The sequence below is a fragment of the Solanum tuberosum genome, unplaced genomic scaffold, assembly GCF_000226075.1.
Source record: "Solanum tuberosum cultivar DM 1-3 516 R44 unplaced genomic scaffold, SolTub_3.0 scf00020, whole genome shotgun sequence".
Lineage (NCBI taxonomy): Eukaryota > Viridiplantae > Streptophyta > Magnoliopsida > Solanales > Solanaceae > Solanum > Solanum tuberosum.
In genome coordinates, this window is record NW_006238946.1 from 1,624,385 (window position 1) to 1,647,547 (window position 23,163).

Here is a 23,163-nt window from a genome sequence, read left to right on the forward strand (position 1 = left end):
TAGATAACAAAAGTTTACAAATAGATGCCATTTTAGGATTTTGTTATATTTCTCTAAATTATTTTATCTAACTTTTGGTTTTCTTGGTACTACATCAGTTTCATTTTACTTGTTTCATAAAAAAATAAATAAAATTAGAATTTAAAAAAACAAAATAAGAATGATTACCATTTTCAATCAATTTTTACTATTAAATAATTATATAAAATAATAATAATAATTAAATTTGAAATTCTAAAATATCATTAATAGATTAGTTTAGTAAAACATTTTAATGCTATTCTTTTAAGATATGCCGGATCAATAGTATAGCGCAAAGTAATATAATTTCAATTTTAGACCATCTCCAACCCCACTCTATTTTACTCTCCATTCTCTATATTTGGAGGGTAAAATAGAGAAAGGGCTCTCCAATCACCCTCTAAATTACTCTCTATTCTCCATTTATAGAGAGGTGAATAGTAGTTCTCCAAATTTGGAGAACTACTATTCACCTCTCTATATATATACTACTTTCATCCCGAATTAATAATGTTTCAATTTTTTTAATTTTCGTCACTTGAATATAGTTTGATATCATTATTTTCACTATGAAGAATGCACAAAATTAAAATGATAAGATGAAAATTTTAATTTAAAAAACAATACATGACATAATAATTTAAATACAAGATAACAATACATAACATAATAATTTTATCACAACGATAATTTAGTAATCCGGTAGGTCATTTTTCAGATTTAACAATATTCGGAAAAAAATAATGTATGATCTACATAATTAGTGTAGTTGTGATTGCGGTTGTGCTTGTTGATTTCTTTTTTCAATTATTCGTAGTTGTTCTTGTTGAATGAAAATCTCCGATTTGAACAATCTTTAGCTAGACATAAAATGATTAAGGATAAAAATGTTCATTTTGAACTCCGTAATGCATTAATAGAGCATTTATGAGAGCAATGTAATAATCTTGAAAGTAGAGTATTTATGTAATTATATTTCACTAATAATTTCACTTTTATTTGAATTGTCCATTAATTTGTATATTATATAATATTAACTTGCAATTTATGTTATTTATAAATTTAGGAAAAATATAATTTTATATTAAGTAATGAATTTGAAAAAATAAATTTTTATATTACATGAATATTATATAAAGTGATTATTTGGAAAAAAGGAAATAAAAGATGTGTATCATGAAATAAGAAAATAATAATGAAATAGAAATAATAATATAATATTGAGGAGAGAAAAAAAGATTCTTTTTTAGAGAGTATAATAGAGAATTGGGTTGGAGTTGGTTGTCTGAAAAAATAGAGAACTCTATATTTGGAGAATAAAATAGAGGATTGGGTTGGAGATGCCCTTAGGAGCTATTTTTTAGTTATTGATCAAATATTAGTCACTCGTTAATTTGAGAAATTGACATATATGGACTTGTGGGGTGTTCGATATTCATTGAATTTCTCTTTACATAAAAATATTACTCCTTCGGTTAGTAATTATTTATTTTCTAAATTATTTTTTAAAATTTGAAATTATATATCATTCAATTAATATGAGGATTATGATAAAATATTTATATTAATTACTAAAAGGCGTGTAAAGTTAAAATGCAAGGGAACTAATCTTTGATGCTGTGTTCTTTATGCCGGCCACTTGTGGTAACAACTTCCTTTGTCTATTCCCTTCCTTTTTTTTCTTCCCAATTATAACATTTGAAACAACTGATCAATTCTTCCATTTCAATCAATAAAATAGAGTAGTATAATATAACAAGTGATAGACAATCCAATTTTCCTGGATCATCTTATACAAATATATCAAATTGCTACTAATAATAAATTAGTTTACAACCCTGCAATCTTTTCTAACTTCTTGACCTCCTGTAAGGCTACTCATCTTAATCATGGAATTAGAAAATGCCTTATGAAAAGCTGATTTTGATGTAGCAAACTTATAAACTAAGCCCTTCGTTTTTGGTGTAGTCAGCAATGAATGATCCGAAAATAACAAACTTTTCTTTTGGAGAATTAGCCTGTAATGAGTATTATCAAATGTTGTTGGTGAAGGATCATTGCTTATTCCTGCGTTTTTTGCCCTGTTTTTGAGTGGACATATGCCCTTCAAGCTTGCAGCAAATGATGGACGTAGTGTAGGATCGATGTCATGTGTGGCGTTGAAGTTGTATATACGGTTCATAAATGATGAGCAATGGGTAAATCCTAGAGTGTGTGCACCTGCAAGCCAGAGAGAATGTAAGTTGAGTGACCATTTAAGAAATTAACTCGTTAATTTTTTTGGAGCATTTGTTATGCTGACCTAAGAGAGCCACCAAGTCGTCTAGTGAAAGACCTCTTTGATGGAAGCTTTGTTGGAGTTGAGAAATGTTGAATGTAGGCTTTGGAAGCAGTGTTGTTTCACTAGCTCTTGATATTCGTCCGTCTTTCCTTCCTTTAGGCACGTTCCAGTAAGGTCCGCCTGACTGAAAAAACAACTGGCAATAAGCTTGTAGAATATAGGAGTATTTGTTACACTCTACACGAGAGAGATGTTGAGTATATAAAGAAACAGTTTTTAAAGTTGTGTGGGATGGGCTGTTGCAGTATTGTTAGTCCTGATTTTTATAGTCTCTACTTTAGTACAACATCTTCAATGAAATTTGAACTTTGTTAGTAACATTTATACCATACATCTACACTTGTTGTACAGTATTTTCTTTGCAGGGGATATGTACTTACTAACACAACTGCATCTCTTGCAGCAAACGCTAAAATATCAGCGCAAGAGACAACGCCAGGACATATAGCTTCCACTGCTCTCTTTGCACCATCAATAACATAGAATCCGTGTAAAGAACCATTAGGAGGCGCGTCCTTTTCCGCGGTGTTTTTCCCCTTAGAGCTCAACAAAATTGAAGCATCACAACCCTTCAAGCAAGGTAGAACAGAGGAAATAAGTACAGTAAAACTAATATGCTTAGAAATAACAAGGGAATATGGTTATATACCCGTAGGAAACAATCATGGAAATGCATCCTTAGAAGTGTAGCGGGCACTCTTCTGTCTTTCTGTGCTTCCTCCTTAACAACCTTCATTACTATGTCTTCAGCTTGAGGGCATGTTTTTGCATAGTAATTTGAACTAAGTGCATTGCTTTGAGAATAGTAGATGGAGAAAAAAAGAAATGTGCTCAACAATGGAGCAAAGTATGCCATTGGAAATCTACTAAGGTGTAACTATTTTATGACTTATGTTATGTTGACAACTACAAATGCTTACTTATAGGTAGAGGGCCAAAACTTTGTGATTATTCTTTGATTTGTAGATTTGAAATGATTAACTTGACTAGTAAATTTGGTGGCATGCATGTTTGTCATAGATAGTGGAGTGTTTTCTAAGCATCTCTAATTGCTATTTTTCTCATTACTTTTTGTATGCTTTATGCCTAATGATTAACTATGGTGGTTAACATTTGAAATTTATGGTGGAAAAGTCATTATGCATGTAATTAAGCTAAATTGTCTGGTTCTCAGCATTAGTCATTTCAATTTGAAAAAAGGTGCTACCTAGTAGAGTAAGATAGTAAGTAGCCAAGTAAAATATCACTTCACGCATGGCTTTATATTTATCTATTATTATTAGTAATATAAAGCATAGTATCTATTTGTTTGTTTGCAATGATAACACATAATTATGATTTGATCTTGCTGCTTATCTACTTGATTATTACTCCACCACCATTGCTCCGCTGGCTAGGGCCTTCTATGTAAAACCAAAATGTCAAAAAGGTGATAGAGAGAATAACCTTTTTACTTCTTTTTTGATTAATATGCCTCGTAAAGATCTCTATGAGTAACTACTATACATATCTGATTAATCTCGTGATAATAAAAGGAAATTTTAATAGAAAAAACATGTATAGTTTATGAGAATCCAATTTGTCTAATAAATTATTCTCAATGATTTTGTTATAAACATGATTTACTTCCTCTTCTTCATCCTAACAAAGCAAGATTTAGTTGCTCTACATCGCACTAGGGATGTATGTATGTCTCTACTCATTAAATGTCTTTCGCAATAAATCTATTTTTTTTAATCTTTTTTGTGTGTAAATGTAACATCACAATTCACATGTATGAATTACTTGCTTCAATTGTGTTACGTTCTTAGCTAAATTCATATAAATTTTAAGAGGTTATACATCTTATGAGACAACAATTTGGTATTGATTTTTACTAGTTAAAAGTATGAACTTGTTAAAGAAGAAACGAGAAATCTTAAAATCACATATCGAATTGTTGTCTTATAAGATGTATAACCTTTTATAATTTATATGAATTTAGCTAAGAACGTAACACAATTGAAGCAAGTAATTCATACATGTGAATTGTGATGTTACATTTACACTAAAATTGGTGTTTGGAATGTTTGATTTTTTGTGTATCAGTGGACATACAAGAGTGAGATCTAAAAACATCTAGCTTTAAATTAAAGAAAATCTAGTGTGGCCCTTAGTTTGACCCTATATATGGACCTCTATTTGATTTTCCTGAATTGGATCATTGCTATCTAACTTTTTCCAAAATACTACAACTAGTAGACTGTAGACATTTGGACCATTTCAAGGAGTAACCCAGTCACAAATTCCGTTTGGTTAGTGATAAAGGTGCACATAAAAAATATTCATTTATTTATCGATTTGGCGCAAAGACTGAGCGTAAGTAAACTTGTTTTGTAGCACCAATAGTAGGACAAAAGAATGCCCATGAACCATTTTTTTATGTCTGACGTTCATCAAGCAGGTCACATGGATTGGTCAGGGTAAGAAAAACGCAAGCCTTTTGTCAAATACTGATACATTGATAATGACTGATTTATTTATAGTAAGTTACAAATTACAAACTGATACAATATTGATAATGAGATTGACAAAAGTTCTGCTCCTCAAAATCCTATAGTAACACTTAAAAAAAGTGTTCTTAATAAGTAGCTAAATGAAATCTGAAAAAATATAAAAATACAAATCTCCACACTGCTTCCATTTTTCTGGATATTATCAATACATTGGAAGGATTAATAATTAATTAATTAGCCACCCTACAATCCCTTCTGACCTCTTGACCTCCATTTATGCTGCTCATTTTGATCATGGAATTAGCAAAAGCCTTAAAGAACGCGTCTTTTGAGCTAGCAAAATCAGAAACCAGACTTTTAGTCTTGGGATTACTGAGCAAAGCTTGGTCTGAAGAGAATAAACTCTTGTTCTGCAGAATTAACTTGTAATATGTATTATCAAACGTCGTTGAGGAAGGATCCATGGGACTTCCAGCATTTTTAGCCCTGTTTTTCAGTGGACAAATGCTCTTTAACGTTGCTGCTAGAGTTGGATGCAATGTTGGGTCAACATCATGTGTGTTATTGAAATTGTGTATCCTGTTATTGAATGATGAACAATGAGAGAATCCTAAGGTGTGTCCACCTGCAGATTGAGACACAGTATTTGTTAATTATAATTAGCTCAAATACAAAAGAGTTCAATAAACCCGAAAAGTAAGACAGGTAACATGACATAACAAGTTATATATACCGATAGTGTAATTTATTTATTTTTAACGTTACAAGTGTATATAGATAACCTGAGAGAGCGACAAGGTCTTCAAGTGATAATCCTCTTTGAGAGAAGCTTTGTTGAAGTTGATTTATGTTAAAAGTTGGAGCTGGCAATTGTATAGTTTCACTAGCTTTCGATGTTCTTCCATCTTTTCTTCCTTTAGGCACGTCCCATGAAGGTCCACCAGACTGCTCATAGACGTTAAAAGTTAATAACTGGAAATGCAGGAAGAATAAATTTTTAGATGAGATGGTCAGACATAAGAAATGTTTGCTTACAACGACAACAGAATCTCTAGCAGCAAAGGCTAAGATATCAGCACAGGAGACTATGCCAGGGCAACGCGCTTCAATGGCTTTCTTTGCACTATCAATAACATAGAATGCATGCAAAGAAACGTTAGGAGGACCATCTTTTTCTGCAGTGTTCTTCTTTGAGTTCAGTAACACCGAAGCATCACAACCCTATGTCAAATTAAAAAAATCAGAACGAATTGTATAAACTATAGTACTAATTAGATTAAAAATATGCAAAAATGTACCCTTATGAAACAGTCATGGAAGTGCATTCTTAGAAGAGCAGCAGGGACAGTTTTGTCCTTTTTTGTTGCTTCAGTAACAACTTGAGTAACAATATCTTCAACTTGAGGGCATGTGTTCTCATAGTAATTTGAACTAAGTGCATTCCCTTGAGAGTAAATTAATGAGAAAATTAGCAATGAGCTGAACAAGATTAATGCAGAAGAGGATGACATAGTTTCCAGCTTAGTTAATTCCTAAGTGGTGGTAATTAACAACTAAATGATTTGTGATGAAGAAAAATAAAAATTAGTAAGGCTATTTATAGGGATGTTCTTGAAAGAGGAGGACATATTTGTAAAATGGTTATTGGAATCTCAAATTGAAAATATTAGCTCTAACAGTGAATTTGGTAACATGCATAATCGTTTCATTAATCGAGTGTTTTTGAAGCATTACTAAAACATTTATATCCTTTCTTTTCTTTTTTGTCTATAAAAACATTACCCTCGATCCTTAATTTTTATGTTCAACGACAACATATTCAATGTAATTCATAAGAAAAATTATTTTCAATAGATCCTCGACCTAAACACTCATGTTCATTAAAAAGTTGGGTAATCTTATAATTTCTTTGGAAATATATAATACTCTGTTAAAAAGAAAGGAAAAACTAATTCCCCTTTAATTAAAAGACATTACTGGTAAAGTAGTTGAGATTGAAACATCAAAACCGTTTTTCATGTTATTATGGCTTGTTTGTTATCTAAGGCACATTTTGGTTAGTTATAATAATTTGACGAGCCTGAAATATTGCACTATTGATGTGATTGGTAGTTAGGAATGCAATGCAGGCTGGCTTTTACCGATTGAAATTTTTATCATTAAAATAATAGAGTACAATAAATTATGCAATAATATGTAACAATGTCAATCATCTCAATTCCCATCAAAGTGTAAGTAACCATCAAAACAAACATTATATTTAAATTAACAATACAATACAATATAACGCTTAACAACCATCCAAACAAGAATTGAAAAAACTAATTGAAGGGTTTGATGATTAAGATTCCTTTAAACTAAAGGCTAATTGTTTTAGCTGTAATCGACTAATTTTTTTCAAAAAACTAAAAAGAGATCATAAAGTTTTTGTTTTGGTAGAACAACGATAACAACATAGGGTTGAAAAGATAATAGGAAAACCCCTCCATATACCCTCAATTTTTGCGATTTAGAAATTGATAAATAAAAAATAAAAATTATTTTTTTTCACTTCAATTAGACCTAAAGATATACTTGAGTCATTTTTACAACGATAGGACTGTATATAAACCACTTTTATAATGAGGTGTATATCAATGTGTATATAAACTGATACGTCGTAGATGTATCTATGGACCTTGAGTCCCATGCGTGAACCTCTACCATTTTATACATGGACTCTTAATACAATACATAAACTTTATAAAATCTAGTAAAATATATATAGCATAAGCTTAATAAAATAAATTTAAAATTATTCTTTTTTATTATTGTTATAAAAAATAATATATGTGAACAACTTGTCTAACAATAGAAATATATATGAATCAATTTTATAATGAACATATCAGCTTTAGATTAAGGCGATCATTGTACTTATACGAGTATGTTTTATGAACTCCTCTATTTAACCCTTTATTAATTGAACCCTTAGACTCAATCAAAATAAGATTTTTAAACCCCTCCTAGCATGTATGTAGTTCACTCGCCCTTAAATAAATGACATGTCAAATTCATGTCACATAAATTAATAACATGTCATAATTATCTTAATTAATATTTTAAAAAAATATTAACCAAAATTATTTAATAAAAGGTAAAACAATAGCACAAACCCATCATATAGGCTTTATTTAACATCAAATAAGCAAGATGCTATTTGATACCATACGACACCAGATACATTATGAAATAATACGTAATAACCATCAAAGAGTAAGTAATTATCAAAACAAACATTATATTTAAATTAACAATATAATACATTACAACATATATGAGAAATTGGGTCAAAAGTTCAACCATCAACTTCCAAGGTTATTTATGTAAGTCATCCGATTTTGATCCAGTTAAGTATTTGGGCTGGGTTCATTGGGCTGACCTTGTTGGGCTCTGAATGTCCATGAAGCTGTGAAGTCATCATCTTCTTCTTCAATGTTTATACGGTTTGTAATAAATTTCAGGGTTTTAGGGTTTTAGCGAGAAGAAGAACGTATTCATGGAGTCAAAAAACAAGGATAGTAAGAACAGAAAGGGGAAAAGGCCGGCCGATGCCTCCTCCGCAGCCGGAGATGAAAGCGGCGGAGGAAATAGAACTGAGAAGAGTGTCATCAATGATTCTCGATTTGCGGCGTTACACTCGGATCCTAGATTCCGCGAACCACCGCAGAAAAAGTCTAAAGTTACCATTGATTCTCGATTTAATCGTATGTTCACCGATAAAAACTTCGCATCATCAAAAGCACCGACTGATATTAGAGGCAAACCCCGTAAATCTTCTGCTAAAAACCCTCTTAACCATTATTACCATATTGAGGAAGAAGAAGAAGAACAGGGTGAGAAACAGAAGAGGCAGAAGGAGAAATCAAAGGTGTTAGAATCTGAAAGCGATGATGACAGTGAAGAAGAAGAAGAAGAGACCAAGAGTGACAGTGGGACGAGTGAGGAAGAAATTGAGGACCATAAATTGAAGAAAATTGGCGCCGTATCATCAGAGTCCGAAGAAGATGAAGATGAGGAGGTGGGAAGTGATAATTCATTGGCAAGTACGTCCGATTCCGATTCTGATGATGAAATGGCCGAAGTTTCTTCAGAGGAGGAAGACACTTTCGTGCAGGTACACAATGAAAAAGACAGCATTTTTGTTGGGTATGATGTTTGAATTTATGGCTTTTAATTATTTTGCATTTTTTTGTTTTGGTCTGAAACAGAAAGAGGATGTGCCTGAGATTGACAAGGAAACTAAGAGGCTTGCTGTTGTTAACATGGATTGGGGTAGAGTAAAGGTTCGTTTTTTTTTTCTTTTCCAATATGGATAATTGAATGATCCCTAGAAAGGTGTCAAATTTGTAACTTTTGTTCTTTGATATGGTGATTATAATTGTTTTTCATTAACAATACTGTAATTAATAGTTGCTTAAGCCAACCCTATCAAGATAACTTCGGCCCTGCAGGCAGTTGAATTGGTTGGGATGAGAATATGGTTAGTTCAGTTTTGTTTGACCATTACTGGCTTTGTCTAAATGTCTCATATAACTTTGGAATAACAGTTTGAGCATTTCTGGATGCTGGAGTAAATTGTTAATAGATTGTGCTGAGCATTCAATTTTGAGCATAGAAATAGTTGTGGAAAGGTGCAGCCTATAAAAAAAAGTTATGCACGGGTGTATTGTGGTGAAGTATTCCTTAGCTTTGAAGTTGAGTTGCAGGCAAAAATGTTTTCTTTTCTGGATAATTTACAAAATAATAGATATAGTAGTCAGAGTATACGGGAGGCCATCTATGGGTTCATGCATTTATCTATAATATATGATAGTGTTGGGCGTTTGTCTATTATTCATCATACCCTACCGCGGTCATAATGTGGATTGCACCTCAATTCAAACTTATAAGGAGTCACTTGGTTTGTAATATAGATTTCTTAACTACTGAAGTGATCTATAGAATGTTGTTGGTAGAAATCTCTGCATAGCTAATATTGTTTAGTTTTCAGTGTTAAGCTCTGCACTACTTTAAAGCATAACTTATGTGGATATCTATATATTGTTTATGCTGCATAATGTGAAATAATAATATACTTAGTAGCAATGCATGAATCAGAATAAAAGAAAAAAAATCCCTTGGAGTAGGGAATCCCCCTATAATTTATTTTTCACTGCACCTTACATTATTCTTTACTTCATAACAATCCTGACACTATTATTAAAACCCTGTATTATATTCCATAACTAGCCATTAACCTATGTTGCTTGGACTCTTCAAAAATGCCAACGGGTGCGTGTCGGATTCGCCAAAAGTAATGTATTTTTGGAGAATCCGAGACGGGTGTGGCATCAAAATTGAAGAGTTAGCGCAACTAAGCCATTAACCAAACTATGCCTTGATGTATTTAACTTCTATAGAACTATTAAGTTCTTTTCTCAGTAAGCTGTTATGCTATGTAGGCAGTTGACTTGTATATGCTATTGAGCTCCTTTCTCCCAAGAGGGGGTCAAATAGCATCTGTTGCTGTCTATCCATCTGACTTTGGTCTCAAGCGTATGGAAGAGGAGGCTGTCCATGGTCCAGTTGGCCTATTTGACGAGGAAAAGGCAAAAGATGAAGACAGTGATGATGAAGATGATGATGATGAGGAGATGGACAATGAGAAATTACGCGCCTATGAAATGAGTCGGCTCAGGTGATGATTTGGTTCTGTGTTTTTTCTGAGTAATGTATCTTTAGGTGATTCTTGGATTTTTTGCTGACTAAAAATGATAACTTGTTGATAAACCTTTATGAAATTTATTCGATTCCTCTTCTTTTTTTACCCTTATGCTCCTCTATTCCGTGTTTATTAATTCCCCATCTTTCATTATATATAGGTCTTGTTTCAAAGATACTTTCTTTTGTACTTTGCAGGTATTATTATGCTGTGGTGGAATGCGATTCAAGTGCTACAGCAGATTATCTTTACAAATCTTGCGACGGGGTTGAGTTTGAAAGAACATCAAACAAATTAGATTTGAGGTTTATTCCAGATTCCATGGAATTCAAGCATCAACCACGTGACATTGCAACAGAAGTAATTTATGGCTTCACTTTCTCATCATAGGAGCCTTTAGTTTTGACGGTTATTATTGGCTGAAAACATAAAATCTAATCGCATTTGTGTTTGATTGTTATATTTCTTCTGGTACTTAGGCCCCTGCAGATTATGAAGGTCTAGATTTTCACACTCGAGCTTTGCAGCACAGCAATATTGAACTTACATGGGATGAGGATGAGCCACAACGCATCAGGACCTTGAAGAGACAGTTCAATGATGAACAGGTTTACTCTTGTTTGATGTAGAGTGTGTGTATATATGTGTCTTTTAGTTTAGTATCTCCGTGAAAATTTTGAACTTTGTCAAACTATATCTCTTGCTGATATTAGCAAGTGTGAGAAAATTGTCAGGCACCTCTGACGTCTTTTTCTATTCTTTGTTTTTTACTTGGGTGTGTTGTCAGTGAGCCTATAAAGTGGGATAGTGATACAGTGTGCACATGCTTGCTTGTACGTAAGGTGTTGTATGTGGTTATTAATGTGTCTTGTACGTACAGGTGTTGTATGTGGTTATCTATGTGTCTTGTACGTACAGTGTTGTATGTGGTTATCTATGTGTTAGTATTGTGCTATCTATTATGGTTGCTGGTGTAGGGTTGTGCTGCACTTTCCAATATAAGGGATATTCAATTTTGGGGTTTTAAGATTTTATGCCTTCCCATTAACAAAATCTTCATGTTTATTAACCTTGTTTCTTTCCCTTAATACTGTTTTCTATTACTCTGCAAATAGTGATATTGTTTTTTTGTGGCAGCTTGCAGATATGGAGTTGAAAGAGTTTTTGGCATCTGATGAGAGTGGAAGTGATGATAGTGAGGAAGGTGATGACACAGAAGATAAATCTGCCAAAAGGAAGAAAAAACAAGATACCTACCGTACGTTACTCCAGTCTGGGGAGGGTTCAGATGGAAATGAGGACGATGATCAGGACATGGAGGTCACATTTAATACTGGATTGGAAGATCTAAGTAAACGTATCCTAGAAAAGAAGGATAAACAGTCGGAAACTGTATGGGAAGCTTATCTCAGAAAGAAAAGGGAGAAAAAGAAGTCGAGGAAAGGTAACACCAAGGATTCATCAGAAGATGAGAGCAGTGATAGTGATCAAGAACCTATAGATGAACCTGAGGACTTCTTCATAGAAGAGCCTTCTGCAAAAGGGGATAAGGATTCCCAACATAAGAGCACCAGGAAAGGGAAGCAGAGCCTTGAAGCATCTGAAGAAGCTGAGGCAAGTAGAGCAGAGCTTGAGCTACTACTTGCAGATGACAAAGGAGGAGACCCTAACTTGAAGGGTTACAACATGAAACCTAAAAAGGCAAAGGGGAAGAAGGGTAAAGGAACTCCAGTAGAGGACAAGTTACCAACTATAGATTATGAAGATCCACGGTTTTCATCTCTCTTTAAATCACACCTCTTTGCATTGGACCCCACCGATCCTCAGTTCAAACGGTATATCCCATCTTGTTTACACCAATTTCTTGTTTGTGCTTGTAAACAAAACTGGTCTGGCATTTTCCCAATTCCAAAACAATGCCTGCTTGCTCTTTTCATTTGTTTACAGGTGTCTATTTTGGTTTTTGCAGGAGTGCAGCTTATGCTCGTCAGTTGGCACAAAAGCAGCACAAGGTCGAAGAAGAAATTGTGAGTGCAAAACAACAGCCCGGAATAGCTGCACCACTGCAGCCATCCAGAACATTAGAGTCAGCAACAAATGAAAAATTGCAGTATGATGATTTGCCTTCAAGAAAGGAAAAGCACGAGCTATCTTCTTTAGTTAAATCTATTAAGATGAAATCACAACAATTATCATTGTCCTCTCAAGGTAAGGCGGTAGTAAAGAATGAAAAGAGTCAAATAATGGCAAAGAATGTCGATGGAGAGCGAGGAAAGAAGGAGAATGAAAAAAGTCGAGCAAGGGCAAAGAAGAAGGATGAAAAGAGAGTAAAATAAGAGAGTGAAAAGTAAGAGGTTATATAAATTTTGATCCACGACTTCTCATGGGATTACACACACAAGGTTCATGAAAACGGATCATGGTTCAGTATGGGGTGAATAGTGGCCGCAGTGAATCTCAATACATAGCAACTTTAATTTTTTTATTTCCCTTATGTTTTACTGTATGGTCTAAATTTATGGTTCCGTCAACTTGGAAGAGTTGTACGTTTTACAATTTTCAATTTTTGTTTTACGGTAGTCTGACTGTAAACTTAATGTAATTCCTCTGTACTCATCTGAGATTCAAAATGCAGTGACTTCCTTCTAACTATTTTTCTTGAACAGCTTCTGAGTATTCTGGTTACTGTGCTGAAGTCTGCTTGAAAAGAAATACCACAAAAGTATAATTTCATGCATTATTTACCCCCCTGATACAGCAATGGTGATGTCAGTTTGCACATACGTTGGCTTGTCTACTTAAGGATCCTCGCTAATTCAACTAGTTTTCTTTTCCGGGAATGAACTAGCCTAGAGGAAATGGGGGTCAAACCTATAAGTCAAGTACACAAGAAGAGTTTATAGGCGAAGACACTCTTAGTCAAAACAAATCGGGATAAAGCTTTAAACCAAGCGTAGTTGACGGAGTATGACCTCTTGATTTGAAGTTTTCTGGATTCCTAGTCTACTATAACTGACTAAATAGAATATGGTATTAAAAACACCTCAGCAGGGCATAAGTCGAAAAGAACTCACCTAACGTTTTGTAGTCGTCTTTGGTGGTGTCTTAACCTTGGTCTCCTATGGTTTTTATTCGTTTCATTGACTATTAGGTTCATACACTTGCTAATTTAGTTTCAAGGATCATACAGAACCAAAACACGAAATTTCCCTTTACAGGCTATTTTTAATGAAAGAAATGTATTTAATCTTAAATGAGGAAAGGACAGAAAGAAATCAGAGATATATTTACAGTACATATATTAGGTATAAACTGCAATATCAAAAATGCTGTGGGACACTTCAATTCTATGCTGCAACAGAACTCAATATTATACAGAGGACAAATAAAAGCCTCATGAAGAAATAATAATCAAAAAATAGCTAAAAAAGGAAAAGATAGCCATCATAAATTGGCAATAGAAGGAATTCAAATGTGGTGCATGGTTTCCTGCAGGTCTAGATGATGGAACAGATGGGAGCGATGTAGCGGGTTCATTTGCACTTGCATTTCCCTTGGTGGCTTCTGGCACCACACTGGCAGGCGAAGGCGCTTCAGTAGAATTGTGCTTGTTCACGGGCAGAGTTGTTGATTTATCGTTTGATTCTCCAGAATCATAACCTGCCAAGAAAGTTTTCTAGTTAGAACATGAACAGGTGTGCACACTAAAAATGTCATACTCAGGATTGCAAACTCACAATCAGAGGCTTTCCAACCCAAAACCATCTTCTCCCGATCAAATATTACGCGATAGCCAGTCATGAAATTTTCTGCAGAAGGATCTATATATTAGTTTGCTCTGTCATATATTCATAATACAGAAAGAGGATCAGAGTAAATTGACAAATAGCTCAGGTTTTTGAGAATGTTACAAGTTCTACAAATAGGTTTCCAAAATCCATAATTTAAGATGGAGTGAAGACTCATGAGATCGATGGGAACTGAGACTTCTAAAACTTGGTAACTGTGAGATCATTAGTTGGTAGGAGTGCAAGTTACATTACAGATTTCAATGGAAAGGAACAAAACATCAGGAGCAACCGATAGATGATAGATACTTACGTCCAATGATGTTGACATCCCCACTTTTCACAACAGCTAAACAGTATGCGCCTGAACCGTCCTGAGGATAACAGCTGAAATATTAGAATATTTTAAAAGAGAATGCTCTAACATAAAAGGAGCAGAAACCATCTTACCGGGAGTGAGAGCATTATTATCGGATCGAAAAGATACAATTGGTTGCCACCTTTCATTGTCAAATTTACCTCTGGAACTTCAAACCTAGTTTGATTTGCACTGCTTAAATGGAGCACGTTAATCCTGAGAGTTCAAAGGACATCAAGAAAGTAAAAAGTAAAATAAAAAAGCTGGCTCACCTTATCCCATAGCAGTACTCAAAAGGAATTTCACCATCAGGTTGAATACGTGGCTGTTTTGCTTCAGAATCGAACTGCAAAAGAAGCAAAGTATTCAGTTTTAAAATATAAAGAACAGACTCCACAGATAACTCATACAGTTAGTTTCTCACTCACGTTTTCTGTAATGACTTTGTAAACTGGGTCGTTCAAGTATGTGAATGAAGTGCCAGAGTCGAAAATGGCTGTGAAATCAAGATCAGTGATCTTGCTTCCTACTGTTATTCCTGTCAGGCTGATGTTATAAGTTGGGCTGCATTCAGAGAGAGAGAATGAGTAAACACATATTCAGTTGAATTCTCACTTCCCTTAATGTTAAAACCAGAAAATCGAAGTGACAGCTTACTGTGGTTGATCAAGATTGAGTGGTGTTTCTCCTTGGCCTGGACTTCCTTTATCTCCAAAAACTATTCTTCCAATACCATCAGGTCCAAAGCACGTAGAGAAAGAATTTGCAGCAAGACCTTTGCTTGCTAACATGCTTGGGACAGATATATTTTCAATACCAAGTCCAAATAGACCATTAGGAGCTGCACCAGTTAAAAATGCACCTGTTTGTCTTATCCCACACCTGGAATGAAAGAAATAGAATAAAATTTAAGGTGGCTAAAAAAATGCATCAGAAGATCCAAATTACAATGCTTTACCAATTTTGGTATATTGAACCAGTTATAAACACTATCATTTGAGTAGTTAAAAATTCCAAGTCTGCTCTAACTAGAATGTGAGTATGTGACTGCATCTCTCAAACAACAAGGCATGTACTAGTCACCTTAATCTCTTCCAATGATAAAGAAAAAGTAATTATACCCACCCCAGAGCAATTGGAGCCTCAATGCTTTTTTGTTGAGCATTATTTGTTTCTAAGTGCAAGATGTCTTCCACCAGTACCCCTGATGATGAGGTGTTATTGGAGAGATATGCAACTCCATAAGCACATGCGTTCTGTGAAGCTAAGCATCGTCTATTTTGTCCACATAAAGTGCCATTGCATGGAACAACCTCACTCGTTGAAGATGTATTAGGGCTGTAGATATTAAGATTTCTTCGCTGTTTCAAAAGCAAACAAAGGAAGATGGATGATTATAAGTGTCAACCAAGAAATAATGCACAGAAATGTAAAAAGGGAAAGGCAAAAGAGGAATGAAATTAAGGCAAACTCTGGTGGAGTCAGGAGTGTCAAGTACTTAGGCTATTAAGAATCTAAAAATTCTTCAATGACTAACAAGCTACGAATGATATGGATCATAGATTTCGTTTCAATTTCAGGATATTACATGCATCAAACTCACTTTGCAAATATTGATTTAGTTGAAATCATCCATTTTGTGTTAGTTATGAATCTTCCTTAACAGAAAAATACTTCCTCAAATTCTACGTCCACCGCATATCTTGCTAACTTTGAAGATAATCTGTTACTGTCATAATGACTGATAAAGACAGACTAAGAAAAATCTGCTGTGTGCTGCCGCCTGCCATTGAGTTATCAGCAGGTTTCTTAATTACAAAAGGAAGAAAAGTTTGTACAACTACTCCCTGTGATTTATCAATATTCTTCATTGCAGAAGGCAATATACAGAAGGGATGATCAACTAAAAAGAAAAACTCTTTAAACATTTGAAAGTTGAAAAAGAAAAAGTGCTAGGATGAATTAACATACTCCTCCATTGCGTGTCTGAAGGGCACGCACACAGTTGCTGCAATCACATGGTAGCCAAAATAAGTCACTGCCAGTGTCAAGTGCCACTAGAAATGATAGCCCAGGACTGCCAACAGTGACATTTGCATAATGCAAGCTGAAAATTGCCAAAGACAAAATTAGTTACATCACAACTACAGATATTACAGACTTCGCAACTCTACAGTTAAACACATAATTAACTACAGACATGCTACTGCCAAAAACATCACAACAACCCCTTGTCTTGAGAGAGAACTAAAAGACAGCAGAGGAGAGGGAAATCCAAAAAAGAACAGAATTCAGAGCTTTGAACTGGAACTAGAATAACAGTAAATTCAAAATTTAGAGTCAGTAGTCTTATACAGTTAAATTACCAAAATAGAGCTATATGTCCTGTTTGGTTTGACAATCATACCAAAAAGGCCTAAATCTTTCTTCTTCAAACTATAAATGATACATGGACCTTCCTCTACTAATTCAATAATTCATGTTGCCTCCTACCAACACAGACATGGAAATTCTTCAGTCTAGGTAACCTATTTTTCCTGCTATAGGATTACTATCCCTACACCTCCAACTACACAGACAAAAACAAACTAAACCACAGTCAACCTCTGACATCCAACCTAACAGAAAAAGCAAAAGACAGTAAACACAACAACAAACAGAGGGAGCTTACAATCCCAAAGAACTGAGCTGCAAAGTTTCATTTCCTCCAGAAAAAGTAAGGGGCACTGTGGGATTAGTTGTATCAGCAAGGCGGCGGCCCTTAACAAACCGATCACGTTGAGTCCAAGCTGAATAATATTCAACACTCCCCTTCTCAGGCAACCCATGAAGGTCCAAAATACCCTTCACCGGATCCGAATACCGGTGATGGATATCAAACCCGAATGTCCCAAACCCATCAGTTCTCTGCAACTGGTATCCAAGAATCGCCAAGAAAAGAATTGGGGCAACGAAAAAATTACGAATTTTACAAGAATCAGGCATGTTTGTATAAGAAAAAACAAAAAAGACTGATTCTTTGTATGTATACATATACAGGGAGAAAGAAAGAGAAAAGGTGAGGAGATAAAGGGGGATTTTGAGAAAGGAAAAAAAAATGGGTGGACGAGTTTGAAGCTGTGGAAGTTAAGCATTGCTTCCATATGTAGTTTTTTAGGAGAGCGTAAAATGGTGGAAGAAAGTCGTCGACTACTGTGTGAAAGACGAAAGCGTCGGAGTTTGGTCACCTAGGACTTGTTTGGGTGGCGGGTTATGGGCTCCACTTTTTTCTGTTTTCTATACTGGGCTGAGGGCTCCATCCTCTTTTTACTGTAGCTTTTTTTGGTTTTTCGATATACACGATATCTACGTTAAAGCTCGATTAAATTTGAAAATAATGGTACAGCTAAGACAACTGAAGATTCGAACTCAAAAATTCTGATTAAGAATGAAAAATTATTTATTACTCCATCACAATTGTTGTGTTTTTTTTTACGGTAGTTATTTGTTGCTGCTAACTGGCAAGTGCAGAGAATTTCATGATTTCCTCTTCTTCTTTTTTTTTTCTTTTGGAAATTTGTACATAAGAAATTGCATAGGGTTCTTTTGTAGTAGTAATGATTTTTGCACTCTACATTCCCTTTTGGGAAGCCGCACTTGACTTTTCCAAAGTAATTTCTCATGATATTGTTATTTCACAGCAAAAAGAAAATAATTGAAGGGCCCTTCGTTTTTTTTTAAATATCAAATTATTTTAATGAAGAAAAAGGGATCATAGCCTTCGATATAATTAGGACTCAAAGATACGTGGGATGGAATTAAAAAGTATTTTTGCGAGTGAAAATTTAAAAAATAAAACATAAATATAAATATCGAAATTTTGTAAGATTCTATCGGCGGATGAGTTCTATTCAATTATGATTTTAGACCATTCAAACACTCAAATCCCAAAGCCAATTATTTATATCCAAGTACCTTTATTTATCCGTAATAAAAACAGCAATAATGTAGTTGTAGACGTGGCGAAAATTCAAGGGCAAAGGTATGTGAATTGATTAATAGATCTGGAAAGTGGTTTTGGGGAAGATAAAATGAGTTATACTATATCCTAATAATCTCTATTAACAAAAATGGTAGTTTACCTAAATATTTAAGTACTACTTAATCTCAAACTATTTATCATCCTTATTATGAATATGTATCTTCATTTTAAAGTTTAAAATGAATTTAATAAAAAAATCGTTTTACTTTTATTCCGTAGTAGTAATTATTTTTGAATTATTACAAATATTTTAATTATGACAAATAAATAGAGTAATATATCTTAAAATATAAATAAAGATAAATAATCAAACACTCCTTTTATGTTATTTTTTGAAAAAAATATATACAGTAAAATCTCACTAAATTAATATTCGGTTAATTAATAATCTCTCTAAGATAATAATTTCCTCCAATTCCGACTTGGGTCAATGGAAAAAAATCCCTCATTTCAATAAGATAATATATTTTCAGAAGACCCATATAAATATATGGCCCTATTAATATTATAAGTTAATAATCTTTAAATGTACAAAAATATCTAAGAAAATTTAGTGAAATATGATTCTATTATGTTCTGTTTTTTGTTAAAATTTAAATCTAGTTGAAACTCATCTATAACTTTTCTTATTGCATCCAAAAGTTCCGGTGTTGTCTTTTCTAATTGCACCATAAAATTGTGAAGAACTCTAGATGCAAGTGTTTCCTTAAGCATAACTGGTTCAAAAGATATTGTATCATCTTCAACTTTATCATCAACATTGTTTTTTCAATAATATCCACAATTTGTTCTAAACTCTGGACCTCTGAGCATGTATAATTTTCACTCGTCCAATAGGTTATTAACGTCCATTTTATTGTGGTAATCGAGATCATTAATCATGACCTCAAGTTCATGAATGACGTTTTCATAAGTGAGTTGTTTCAAATTCTTTGAGATTTCATCCGCGAACAATTTTTTCGGTGTCAAAACACTCTTTAAATTAATAAATATTAATTTATCGATTAAATAATAACTCTACAAAATAATAATATTTCATGATTTTGCCTATATTAGTTTAGAGAGGTTTAATTGTAGATAAAAATATAATAAGTATTTTGAGACGAATAGAGTATTTTATTTATTTTTAAGCTATAGAGAGTTGTTAAATATGACGTGCGTTTGTTTGGTACAAACCGTTTACATTCGTCCATATCATATTCTTATTTCTCAATAATCAAAAGGAGAAAATAAATATGCGCTCAAATCTTTCTTCTGAGATTGTCCTTGATTTATTTTTTTAGTCTTTTCAAGACTTGTTTAATAAATATTTCAAGCTGGTGTTTATTTAAGTTTCTTAGAACTCTTTTTTTTCCAGCAATGTTTTCTGATTGTTTTTTTTTAAATCATTTTAATTAAAAGAATACAAATTCCTTTTTGATAATATTTTTATTATTAAACTTCTTTTGTAATTTTTTTTTTTTAAAAAAAGCAATCTTCTTTTTCTCAAGTTTTTGTTGGTTTTAATTCCTGATGTTTCACACCTATTTTAAAATTTTAATGTATTCATCACACTTACTTGATTTTGTTTCTCTTTTTAACCAAAAGTTAAGAGTTGTGACATGAATACCACAAGTTTAGTAAAAGTAAAATAAAATTGAATTGATCAATTCTAAGGTAGAAGGTAAGAAAGAAGCACTGAAAATTATTAAACAACTTTATTACAACTACTTCCATAATAATATATTCTAACGTGTAAGAAAAACCTATTTCGTAAAATTGGTTCCTAGAAAAATAAACTATATTAAAGTTGACTTGAAAATCAAATACTCTTATGCGCTCCCTTCGCATTTACTTGTTCATATTTTTTCACCCATCCCTTAAAAAGTAAAAAAATAAAGTAATAATTTTTTTATATCACCCCTAATTATCGTAAGCCATTTAAATATTAAAATAAATAATATACATAATATTAAAGATAAAATAATAAGTTATTCTTTAATTTTTTAAAAATTTAATAAATAAAAATGAATAATTATTTTTAGCAAATGAAAAAGTCCCTTTTAAGCTATGTTTCTTCGAGTCCGGAGCGGCGGAGCCTAAAGGGCACATACAAAAAAAATTCTAACCAAAAGGGCAAAATCGTTACTGACGCAGCGATTTTGTTTGACGCCGTTAACTTTTTTTTTATTTTTTTTCAGAAAATCGCTGTCCGTGCAGCGTTTTTGAGATTATTTTTTATAGCGATTTTCATTATTTTTTTATTATTATTTTCAAAATCGCTGTTGTTGCAGCGTTATTCCTAAAAAAAGAAAATCCCTGCCTTGGCAGCTTTTTGGTGGAAAAAAAAAATTGTGATTTTTTTTTCTGAAATTTCTGCCAACTAGTCAACATCAAAATGACTAAATTTTTTTTTATTTTTTTTAGAAAACACTGTCTTGACAGTGATTTTGGTGAGAATTCTTTTCTTTTAAAAACAAAATCGCTGCCTTGACAGCGATTTTGGTGGAAACTTTTTTATTAAAAAAATCTCTGTCAATTGGTGGAAATCTTTTCTTAATTTCTTTTTTATAAATATCACTGTCAATTTTTATTTTTTTTAAAATAGTATTAAAAAAAAATTTAGTTCACTAACGCTTAGCGAAATTCCCTTTTTTTAGAGACACCAAATAGAAAATGAGAAAAGAAAAAAATTGGAAGTTTCCTATATATTGTATGGTCGAAGTTGTTTCCAACTATTTTTAATGCTTTGACTAGGCTTTGATTAATGGACTTTCAAGTTGCATCCATTTACTAAAAACTGCCCAAGATAAATGGTATGCAAAGATATTTTTTAAAGTATAAAGTCTGAAATTTTAACATTTTTAATCAGATGGAAATATATTCTTGTGTAAAATATTCAACTGCTAGTGGATTTGATGATGTTCATGGAGGCTTTGGTTTTGGGGAGAGAAATGGAGGTGGAGCTTCGCTTCTAGACTTTGCTAAGGCTTTTGAGTTGGTGATTGCTAACTCATGCTTTCCGAAGAAGGAGAACCACTTGGTTACCTTTCGTAGCCCGGTAGCTAAGACCCAGATAGATTACTTTCTCCTTAGGAGGGGTGATAGAGGTCTATTTAAGGACTGCAAGGTTATCCCAAGTGAAAACCTCACTACCCAACACAAGCTTTTGGTGTTGGACCTGAAGATTAAGAGGGATAGGAGGAAGAAGATGGTACCTGATCGATCGAGGATTAAATGGGGTGGGTTGACCCCTGCCCTTTCTCGGGAGATGGGTGAGGAGCTGATGGGGATGGGGGCATGGAGTGGTAGCGGGGATGCGGACAACATGTGGAATAAAGCAGCTAGTTGCATTAGGGAAGTTGCTTCTAAGATGCTAGGGGTGTCTAGGGGTAAATTCGGAGGACATAAAGGAGATTGGTGGTGGAATGGGGAAGTCCAAGGTAAAGTGGAAGCGAAGAAGGCTGCATACACAAAATTGGCGGAGTGCGTAGACGAGGAAGAGAAGCGGACGCTTAAGAAAGCCTATAAGACGACAAAGACAGAAGCTAAGTTAGCTGTTTCGAAGGCGAAGACGGCAGCTTTCGAACGCTTGTATGTCGAGTTGGGGGACAAAGGTGGGGATAAGAAGTTGTATAGGCTCGCAAAAGCAAGAGAGAGGAAGGCGCGCGACTTGGACCAAGTGAAGTGTATCAAAGATGAGGAAGGCAAAATACTGGTGGAAGAGACCTCTATCAAGCAAAGATGGCGAAGCTACTTTCACAAACTTTTAAATGAAAAAGGGGAAGCGGACATTGTGTTGGGTGATTTGGCACACTCTGAAAGACTTCGGGATTTTGGATACTGTAGGTGCGTTAGGTCCGAGGAGGTTATACGGGCTATTAGTAGGATGAGCAGGGGAAGAGCGACCGGACCCGATGAGATTCCGGTAGAATTTTGGAAGAACATGGACAAGGCAGGCATAGAGTGGTTAACTGGGCTGTTTAATGTTATTTTTAAGACAGCGAAAATGCCTGATGAATGGAGGTGGAGTACAATGGTTCCGTTGTATAAAAACAAGGGTGATATCCAAAACTGTAACAATTACAGGGGTATCAAATTGTTGAGCCATACTATGAAGATTTGGGAGAGAGTGGTGGAGATGAGAGTGAGAAAAGGGGTGTCCATCTCCGAGAACCAGTTTGGATTCATGCCGGGACGTTCGACTACCGAAGCCATTCATCTTATGCGTAGACTGGTAGAAAAGTATAGAGAAAGGAAGAGAGACCTTCACATGGTGTTCATTGACCTTGAAAAGGCCTATGACAAAGTACCGAGGAATGTCCTCTGGAGGTGCTTGGAGTCTAAAGGAGTCCCGATGATTTATATTAGGGCGATAAAGGACATGTACGGTGGAGCCAAGACTCGGGTTAGAACA

General features: G+C 34.0%; 4 protein-coding genes across 4 annotated transcripts; 1 reads left to right on the top strand and 3 right to left on the bottom strand.

Annotated features, from left to right (window-relative positions):
• Positions 1 to 1,713: 1,713 nt before the first annotated feature.
• LOC102602219 (peroxidase 64-like) lies at positions 1,714 to 3,264 on the bottom strand. Its single transcript, XM_006340712.2, has 4 exons — positions 3,012 to 3,264; positions 2,743 to 2,931; positions 2,324 to 2,486; positions 1,714 to 2,241 (listed from the first exon to the last, which is right to left on the bottom strand). The coding sequence occupies exons 1-4, from the start codon at positions 3,216 to 3,218 to the stop codon at positions 1,847 to 1,849; spliced, it is 954 nt and encodes a 317-aa protein (XP_006340774.1). The 5' UTR covers positions 3,219 to 3,264; the 3' UTR covers positions 1,714 to 1,846.
• A 1,598-nt stretch (positions 3,265 to 4,862) lies between these two features.
• LOC102601994 (peroxidase 64-like) lies at positions 4,863 to 6,403 on the bottom strand. Its single transcript, XM_006340884.2, has 4 exons — positions 6,156 to 6,403; positions 5,893 to 6,078; positions 5,640 to 5,802; positions 4,863 to 5,482 (listed from the first exon to the last, which is right to left on the bottom strand). The coding sequence occupies exons 1-4, from the start codon at positions 6,366 to 6,368 to the stop codon at positions 5,088 to 5,090; spliced, it is 957 nt and encodes a 318-aa protein (XP_006340946.1). The 5' UTR covers positions 6,369 to 6,403; the 3' UTR covers positions 4,863 to 5,087.
• A 1,924-nt stretch (positions 6,404 to 8,327) lies between these two features.
• Positions 8,328 to 13,262, top strand: LOC102602551 (pre-rRNA-processing protein ESF1). The gene is made up of 7 exons (XM_006340713.2): positions 8,328 to 9,013; positions 9,108 to 9,182; positions 10,341 to 10,576; positions 10,798 to 10,960; positions 11,080 to 11,208; positions 11,738 to 12,435; positions 12,570 to 13,262. Exons 1-7 carry the CDS (start codon positions 8,396 to 8,398, stop codon positions 12,934 to 12,936), a joined length of 2,286 nt encoding a protein of 761 aa, XP_006340775.1. The 5' UTR covers positions 8,328 to 8,395; the 3' UTR covers positions 12,937 to 13,262.
• A 605-nt stretch (positions 13,263 to 13,867) lies between these two features.
• Positions 13,868 to 17,989, bottom strand: LOC102602891 (aspartic proteinase-like protein 1). The gene is made up of 10 exons (XM_006340714.2): positions 17,418 to 17,989; positions 16,718 to 16,853; positions 15,872 to 16,107; positions 15,404 to 15,628; positions 15,175 to 15,310; positions 15,019 to 15,092; positions 14,839 to 14,938; positions 14,702 to 14,762; positions 14,338 to 14,409; positions 13,868 to 14,260 (listed from the first exon to the last, which is right to left on the bottom strand). The coding sequence occupies exons 1-10, from the start codon at positions 17,777 to 17,779 to the stop codon at positions 13,995 to 13,997; spliced, it is 1,668 nt and encodes a 555-aa protein (XP_006340776.2). The 5' UTR covers positions 17,780 to 17,989; the 3' UTR covers positions 13,868 to 13,994.
• Between the last annotated feature and the right edge of the window lie 5,174 nt (positions 17,990 to 23,163).

Excerpts from the sequence above, each read along its gene's own strand:
- LOC102602219 (XM_006340712.2), bottom strand. The coding sequence starts at position 3,218 with ATGGCATACTTTGCTCCATTGTTGAGCACATTTCTTTTTTTCTCCATC. Across the intron at positions 2,487-2,742 it reads CAAGAGATGCAGTTGTGTTA|TCAGGCGGACCTTACTGGAA; the intron begins GTAAGTACATAT and ends TTGTTTTTTCAG. Across the intron at positions 2,242-2,323 it reads CGACTTGGTGGCTCTCTTAG|GTGCACACACTCTAGGATTT; the intron begins GTCAGCATAACA and ends TCTGGCTTGCAG.
- LOC102602551 (XM_006340713.2), top strand. The coding sequence starts at position 8,396 with ATGGAGTCAAAAAACAAGGATAGTAAGAACAGAAAGGGGAAAAGGCCG. Across the intron at positions 9,183-10,340 it reads TGGATTGGGGTAGAGTAAAG|GCAGTTGACTTGTATATGCT; the intron begins GTTCGTTTTTTT and ends TATGCTATGTAG. Across the intron at positions 12,436-12,569 it reads ACCGATCCTCAGTTCAAACG|GAGTGCAGCTTATGCTCGTC; the intron begins GTATATCCCATC and ends TGGTTTTTGCAG.
- LOC102602891 (XM_006340714.2), bottom strand. The coding sequence starts at position 17,779 with ATGTATACATACAAAGAATCAGTCTTTTTTGTTTTTTCTTATACAAAC. Across the intron at positions 15,311-15,403 it reads CTCAATCTTGATCAACCACA|CCCAACTTATAACATCAGCC; the intron begins GTAAGCTGTCAC and ends CTCTGAATGCAG. Across the intron at positions 14,410-14,701 it reads GGATGTCAACATCATTGGAC|AAAATTTCATGACTGGCTAT; the intron begins GTAAGTATCTAT and ends ATCCTTCTGCAG.
- LOC102601994 (XM_006340884.2), bottom strand. The coding sequence starts at position 6,368 with ATGTCATCCTCTTCTGCATTAATCTTGTTCAGCTCATTGCTAATTTTC. Across the intron at positions 6,079-6,155 it reads TCCATGACTGTTTCATAAGG|GGTTGTGATGCTTCGGTGTT; the intron begins GTACATTTTTGC and ends AATTTGACATAG. Across the intron at positions 5,483-5,639 it reads AGACCTTGTCGCTCTCTCAG|GTGGACACACCTTAGGATTC; the intron begins GTTATCTATATA and ends CTCAATCTGCAG.